Source organism: Bolinopsis microptera, chromosome 1, assembly GCF_026151205.1.
Source record: "Bolinopsis microptera isolate Bmic1 chromosome 1, MBARI_Bmic_1.0, whole genome shotgun sequence".
Classification (NCBI taxonomy): domain Eukaryota; kingdom Metazoa; phylum Ctenophora; class Tentaculata; order Lobata; family Bolinopsidae; genus Bolinopsis; species Bolinopsis microptera.
In genome coordinates, this window is record NC_087072.1 from 15,561,276 (window position 1) to 15,568,895 (window position 7,620).

The 7,620-nt window shown below is 36.6% G+C and overlaps 2 protein-coding genes across 6 annotated transcripts in view; both read right to left on the minus strand.

Moving 5' to 3' along the window:
- The window catches only part of LOC134814434 (phospholipid-transporting ATPase ABCA3-like), a 33,447-nt gene extending 32,129 nt beyond the window's left edge, over positions 1-1,318 (minus strand). For all 4 annotated transcript variants that reach the window (XM_063822567.1, XM_063822558.1, XM_063822574.1 and 1 more), the window contains exons 1-2: positions 1,263-1,318; positions 489-569 (exon numbers count right to left, since the gene is read on the minus strand). In XM_063822567.1, the coding sequence (XP_063678637.1) occupies positions 489-545 (57 nt within the window). In that variant the 5' untranslated portion in view covers positions 546-569; positions 1,263-1,318. The remainder of the gene's footprint in view (positions 1-488; positions 570-1,262) is intronic.
- Positions 1,319-2,073: 755 nt separating this feature from the next.
- Positions 2,074-7,069, minus strand: LOC134820119 (uncharacterized). 2 transcript variants are annotated; one of them, XM_063830343.1, is made up of 6 exons: positions 6,874-7,069; positions 6,630-6,755; positions 6,268-6,435; positions 5,759-6,166; positions 3,041-5,713; positions 2,074-2,851 (listed from the first exon to the last, which is right to left on the minus strand). In XM_063830343.1, the coding sequence occupies exons 5-6, from the start codon at positions 5,297-5,299 to the stop codon at positions 2,609-2,611; spliced, it is 2,502 nt and encodes an 833-aa protein (XP_063686413.1). In that variant the 5' UTR covers positions 5,300-5,713; positions 5,759-6,166; positions 6,268-6,435; positions 6,630-6,755; positions 6,874-7,069; the 3' UTR covers positions 2,074-2,608. The 2 variants fall into 2 exon arrangements, with proteins under 2 accessions (XP_063686413.1, XP_063686420.1); XM_063830350.1 differs by having other exon boundaries at positions 3,041-6,166; positions 6,268-6,428.
- Positions 7,070-7,620: the final 551 nt, after the last annotated feature.

Genomic DNA, 7,620 nt, shown 5'->3' on the forward strand with positions numbered 1-7,620 from the left:
TTGCATGCACAGCAGCTGATAACTAACGTTGGATAATTTGAGGATGTAAATGTTGGATTGTGAACTAAATAACTTGACATGCTAATATGATATTACACGTGCTCAGAATCTCATTAGCGTACGTGTGCAGTGAGTGAGCAGTGAGTGATGCAAGCTTTTATCTTAACTTTTATCAAGCTTTTATCTTAGTTTAAGATTGCATTTCAAGTATAGCTTCATAGCTTGTCAAGATCTAATAACTTATTAGTAATGATAGTAATATTATATATGTGTAAAAGTAGGCAAGCAGCCATTAAACGGGGGATTGGTGTTTAAATTAAGATTAGATAATAATCTGAAATTATTGTTGTTGTATTATTTGCGAAACTAAAAAGGTTGAATTTGGGGTTCAAAATGTAATATTGACCGGATAGCTAGGAACGACATTTTCTAATAGTACCTAGTTAAAGTTAGGAATAAAAATCATTTTGCATCATCGCATACTATACCTGTAAAGTAAAATTCTTCTTCGTCAGGAGAGATATCTGGAAGAGTTTGTGTCTCATGGGGAGGGTCTTTTTCCACCACTCCTGAAGAAATCGGAGATCTAAGTTGAAAAATTCTTCCATGTTCTCGGCGTCTTTTCAACTTAGATTAATTCGAAAAAAACCTCAGCAAAATACAAGAGTTATGGCAGAGCAAATGTCATTGTGCTGTTTACTGAACCCATATAATACTCGGGCAACAACCGATAGATTTGTACGTATATGGAGTAGCTTATAGCAACCACACCAAATCAATTGTGGTTTTTATGCTATCTGACGAGGTTAACAATGGAGAGCAGTTGTAAAGGTACGAGACAACTCAGTCCCTCCGCCGATTAACCAGCGGAAAGTTCTTACAAATCTGGATCACCTCGATACATTAACCATTGTCTAATGGTTCCAAAACTTAGGTTTCTTTCAGATGGTTCTTAAAGATTAAGGCGGAATCTCACAAGGTTTCTTAAATGAATTAAGATAAACATCGCTGATTTTCGATTGAATAACTCCGCTGTTATCAAATGGTATAATAGCCTTGTCAGAGAGCTCTAGATCACGTGACCCAGTCACGTGATGAGAGGAGGCATCACACAGCCTTGTAGCACTTCATCGTGCGAGACCGCCATTGTTGATTGGTGCGGTCCATTTTGCTGTTACGTTCCGGTTTCGACAGTTGTTTAAATAAACGTCTAAAACTCTAAGAAAATGTAAAAATAGTTTACATCTGAACATGTTACTTACCTAAATATCGAGAATCTTCCTTTATGCAGGAGTACTGGTCATGTAAGCTACCTTAACGGAGAAAAGAAGATATTACATCGTTAGGGTACAATTCTTTGGCAAGGTAAGACAAGATATCACAAGTCTGATTGTTTAAATTTTAACTAATAGTTTATTAGTTCGTAATTTATGTAACATATTACGGGTAAACATATTTGGTCCTAGATCTGGCAACGCAAGTCTGGTAAAAATTAAACCTGATTAAATTAATTTGAATAAAAACTGAGCAAACGTATTCTAAACATTGTATGAATGAAATATTTGGTCCTGTGCATAGCACACATATCATGGAATGTGGCTTAATCAAATTGAAAACCTAGCTCCAGAACCTATGACCTAGCTGGAACCTAATGAATTAGAGAGCTGGAACCAGTGACGTGTGAAAGCAGGCATGAAACTCAAGTGTTAGGTTACTTGAATGTGGGGTGAATTTACTGAGTCCTGTGATGATATCACAGCTTATCTCGGACGAAACTTTCGATTTCTTCTGGAACGTGACAACTAGTTGGATAAGCAGTAAATAAGTCAAAGTAAACGTGCCAGAAAAAAAATTGTCTTTCCGGTACCTATGGAAACAAATTAAATATTCAGTGAGCATTTTATGCATCAGATATCGTTTTCACTCCGGAGGGAAATAACAAATTTTCTATTATGGTAACTGACTCTAGAGACAAGGTGATCAAACTAATAACTAATGAGGTAAGTTAACTTAATTTAACTTAAGTGAATCAGGTTGACTTCTATCATGATGTGAATGCAATAAGAAAAAAAGTAAGTATCAAAATAAATTAACTGTCACAGCTTCATTTAAGATATTAAATTGACATTAAACTACGTCGAAATCAATGCTTCAGACGTTGTAAAACGTTCAAATATTAATGATGTATATATTCAGTCATCCCCATAGAAACGGTTGTAAATGGATGGAAAGTCATAAAAAAGCATAATTTAACATTCAATTAACAAAATATATTTAAGAGAAAAATTCAGATTTTGAGATTGCCAGTCCATCAATGGTTTGATATTTGCTTGAAATTGGTGAATCTGAATTTGTCTCATTGCCAACATTTCTGAATAAAGTTGAGGGTCATTCAATGTAATAATTAGGGTCACTCATTATTAATAAAATTGAAATAATTTACAGTTTGCTAATAAAAGATTAAAAAGATATAAAATAAAAATCTACACCAATTTCTGCTCTAAAACCCGGGCTTATTGTGTACCTAACAATCAAGCTAACAAAACAACTTAATAATGAAACTAAGAAACTAGAGCCCGACTCTTAGATACAAAAAGTGAAGAATGTTTTATAGTTCCTCCTCACAAGACTCAACAGGTACCACTAAACCGCAAGAGCATTTCTGCACCATCTCTCCGGTAACCTTGTCCTTTCTGCGGGATCTCACTGGAAACTTGTGCTCGTGACCTTTGCGTACTTTAGTACTGGTGGCATCTCTCATACCCTCATACTTGTCTGATATCTTCTCCTTTATCAGCAGAGATCTGATCAGTAACTTCCAGTTGTCGTAAATCCTCTTAGATCGCTTGTCCTGAGGATATCTTTCATTAGAAAAGGGGGCAATTTATACAAACTTCATAACACCAATTATTAAGCTTTAAAGTTTCAAAATCAGGACATATCTATTCAAACCACGAGCTCTACACATTTGTCGCTGCCTGCTATACTCTAGTTCAAGACAATAGTTAAAAATCAAAATAGATTATCAGTGACAATTTACCTCTGCTTTCTGTGATTGAATAGCACTATATTCCACCCACGCATTCCTAAGAGTCTCGGCATATTCCTCACACACAACTACACCACTCATAACGGGAACAGCTCTGCATCGGGGGAATTCAAATCCAGTACAAGCATGGGCAGCATCTATTTTAAGTCGTCGTGCCAATGCGTACGACCCAGGTAGATCAACGTGTACTGATTTTTTTGGCAACATCCACGGTTTGAACAGTTCCACATTTCCAAATTCATTACGAGGAACCACCCCATTTTCTGCTGTTGGAGCTTTGTACCACTCTGTTTGCCAGTCACCGTAGAGTGGTAAGTCTTTCCATCTGTCATCTCCTGGCCACCGATCATATAATATCTTATTTTTTACCATCTTGTAAGGAACTTCACCTTCTTTTAAAGCTCTTCCTTCCTTTTTGATGACTATGATCTGCTTCAGGGACTTCACGTTATCTCGGCTGAACACATTGTGGCCCTTGAAAGTCCCGAGAACTGGAGCATCTTTCGGGTAAATTGCTTCAATCTTCAAATTATCCTTTTCAAGAGCAAACACAATGTTATGTTTGAATCCTCCTAAACTTTTAGGGAACCCCCTAGCAATCATGATTTCCTTCATCAGCCTGCTCTGTTCTCGTAATGTTACCCAGTGAGTTGGTTGATCTGCAACAAAACTGTCCCAAAATTCGTAGTTGAGCATTCTTGCTTTGCGGTGTATTTCAGACCATTTCTCAACATATTTAGGGGTTGAATCTAAAATGATCAGACTGGGTGTTATTGAAACAACGTATCCCTGAGGATTTACATATTTGCTTTCAACAAAGGCATCCTCAGTAACAAGGCCATTTACTACATCAATGGCGAGGATTTTATCTCCATCTTTGGCTTCAACCCAATACGATGGGTTTGGGTAAGCTTTGCTCGATAATTTCGTAGACTTGGCGACTTTTTCTAAGGAGGGCACATAAATTGAACCAACAAAACGAGTTTCAATTCCAAGCACTTGCAGTAAGGCACAAAACCCAGCAGCATACACATGCTCATGTGTGGTTTCTAAGGATGTGATAAATTTCATGAATGAATGTGAGGAGGTGTCTTTAAGATTCTTTGTATCTTCATTCTGCTGCAAACGAAAGTGGTTACGGTACCAATCCAACAATGCTGTCAGGAATTGTTCTAATTTTTTCTTTGCATCATGGTGCTTTTCAGGGACAAGGGAAAGAAGTAAGCCCTGAAACAAAGGTTTTCTAGTGTATTGAGTGATATTTTGGAGGAATGCTACACCAAGAACAAGAGAACATTGTTCTAAACATGAATCTCTATCCTTTAGACATCTGTTAGTAAATCTTCTAATTTCTTTTTCAGCATCAGACAGTTGCTCTGTCTTCACCTTCTTGGGTATTGCCTCTTCTTCACTTTTAACAGTGTTCTTTTTTCTCTTTCTCGATTTTGCTTCTGGTTGTGCTTCAGAATTTTTTATCTTCTTTTTAGGGCTAGCCTCAAAATCAGGGTCAGAGTTTTCTGTTATTTTCCGCTTTCTCTGTCTAGTCTTCAAAGATTTCTTTTCTGGGGAGAGCTTGGCAGCGGTTTTAACTTGCTCCCAATCACCCTCAGAATCAGAGTCGTTCTTATCTTTGGCAGTAGAGGATTCACAGGCCATCAGCATATCCATGACATTGCCCACCTCTGAGTTCTTTGGTGGAGTTGTATTTTGCTGGACAGCCTGATCTCTGTACTCATCAGTTGCTATGACCTTTTCCTCTACCGACTCTTTATTTGTAAAAACATCCATCATGTCATCTTCAGATTCGGAAGCAGATGCCTCTTCCTTTACACAGACTAACTGCGAAGGTTTGATAGGAGGTTTTACTTCATGAGATGTCCCCTCTTCTATCTTGATTTTAGATTCTGTGGCTTCTTCAAAATCTGAGTCACTTTCTGACTGTACTGGTTTACTTTTAGGAGCCTTTATTTTAGGAGCCTTACCTTTCCTCTGAGGTAATGCTCTTGATTTTTTTGAAGGTGTTTTATGTTGCTTTGATTTAAGTGTTTCGCTTTCCGAGTCTTCAGCGCTAGAGTCTTCAGCGCTAGATTCCTCCTTCATGCTAACTTGCTTCTGTGGCCTCTTTCGGAGGACTCGTTTATTTGACATCATAGATTGCAATTGTTGAGGATCGTTTTCTTTGTTGATATCTTTGGGTTCAGCAGTTATTTTACTGGGCTGTGGTCTTTTCAAAGGCCGTTTTCTTGCCATTATCTTCTCTCTTTCAATTCCTCGTCTAGCATCTTAACCTTAAATATAATTGGAGTTGGTTACGCTGTCGTTGATCCCAACTATAAATTAAGACCATACAGTTGCACGCTAATTCAGTTGCAGCAAAAAATACAGGGACATATTTCTTCGAATCTAGTTAGTCTGAAAGTAAGACAAAATTACTCAGATTTAATCAATGTTTTATTATCGTAATTTACGTATCGAACAGATAATATCACAAATCATCAGTTTACAGCAAACCTTCCAAAAATAACACAAAACGATAAAAAGCTGTGCAAAAGCACGTAATACCTACATATTTACAATTGAAAGGAAAATTAGAATGTAGGTGAGCCACATGCAAAAGTGCTTTAACTTCTATAAAGCTTTCTATAAATTTTCTATAAATTTTTGCTATGAATATAAAATGCAAATTAAGAACTGTTAAAAATATACAACGTACATTTAAATACACTGTGGTCAAATATTTTAAAGAATCTTCTTCTAGAAAACATACAATCTTGATTTTAAGCTCTCTCTTTTTTCACAGTTCATGCTTTGGAGCGTATGAGAAAGTGTGTGAACGATTAAAAATTCAAAAAAGAAGGTTTAAAACAGAGTGCCGGCAACAAGCCAGCTACTGAATAACATTTATCATTTATGCAGCACCTTTTGCAGCACCTTGGTATTTATACTATGCACACTTGTTCTGCTCGGGGCCTTTCTCATACTGTTAGAAGAACTTCCACCCAACTGAAAGTGCTGCAGCATCTGGTCAATGCAATCGTCTATTTCGATCTTACTTATGTTATTGAGTCTCCAGTCTGGTGTTATAGATGGTATTGAGGAGTTGCTGTCGGATGATTGCTGAAATTTTATCATTTACAGTTTAATTGATCTGAGATGAACCTAATAAAGAGAAAATCACATAATGAGCCAAAACAGAAAATTCATGACATAACGTTTACCTTTAATGAGCTGTAGTTAGCTGCACAATTAGATCTGTTTTCTACAATGAATATCATCGGTTTCTTCCCTTGCAATTGCTCAGTGTTTATTTCATTTCTCAAGAATTCTACCTTGTCCAGTGATTCTTCATTTTTGGCATCGTATATTAGCATCACCACATCTGCAATCTTTTCATTACTTAATAGTTTATCATATTGGTAGGTAATGCTACTGTAAGGAAGCAAAAAATGTGATCATTTTTAACATGTCAAAACAGCTTATAATTAACAACCTGCTATTATAATAGTAGCACCCTTTTAAATGAAATACAGGACAAGGTATATCAATAATAATAGGGGGGAGATCATGGATTTACACTTACATTATAATAGCGGAATCTAGTTCTACGGTCATCAGGGTCATTCGAAATGATGGCACCAGAAGTGTCCCAAAAGTGCAGGTAGATTGTTCCTTTTCCTTTGTTCCTTGATTGTTCCTTTTCCTTTTCCTGAGAGGCATGTATTTATAAATAATTTAAGTTGCTCAAAATGTCTATTTCAAGAGAAATTCAAACCAACTACATATTTAAAGAATAGTTTATCCTCTTGTTAGGAATTGTTACAAACCTCTAATAATTTAATGTATACATCTTCGGAGGTTGGTCGGTAATCTGCAGGCGGTCTGCCATAAACATACATCATAGCTATTGCAGACTTTCCGACCTGTTTGTCTCCCATCATTACAATTTTGTAAAACGGCATGGCTTCACCAAGTTATTGTTGTGACTACCCCAAGTTTTACATAACCTGTAAAATATAATGATATTTACAAATTTGTACTCAATAGGCACGTGAAAGTAATCAAAAAACTTCCAGAAATGGTGGGGTAGGAGAACCATGGAACTCGTTTTATGTTTTTTTGAAAAGTTGTATAAGAGAAACTGCCTTTAGGGCTCAATATAAAATAGAAATGCTTAATTTGGTTGGAATTTGAGCTAGAAAATATGGCTTATAGCAAAAACACTAGACAGTGGTCCAGGTAGGAGATTTTCATGAAGTTTATACCAACAACCATCAATAAAATAAGCCAATTGCTGTAATAGACGTGCATACCAATGGATGAAATGATATTGCAATATCATTTGTATACTGTGGTTGAATGACAACTTACTAAACTAGAAAAATGAACGTTGGGGAAGAAACTTGATTTTTTGGCAGGGCCCCTCCTCATTAAATCTTTAATCACGTTTCTGATCATTCAGCTGATTTGACCAAGGAGACATGCCACAGATGTGTAATTTCGCATAGACCCAATGGATCCTTAGCTACTCCGTAGGCTAGGTGACATTGGGATTCATGATCATATCCTGGAAC

What these genes read in the sequence shown, in the direction of transcription:
- LOC134820119 (XM_063830350.1), bottom strand. Translation starts at nt 5,299, where the DNA reads ATGGCAAGAAAACGGCCTTTGAAAAGACCACAGCCCAGTAAAATAACT. An exon ending in TTCAATCACAGAAAGCAGAG is followed by an intron (nt 2,852 to 3,040) that starts GTAAATTGTCAC and finishes AGATATCCTCAG; the next exon opens with GACAAGCGATCTAAGAGGAT.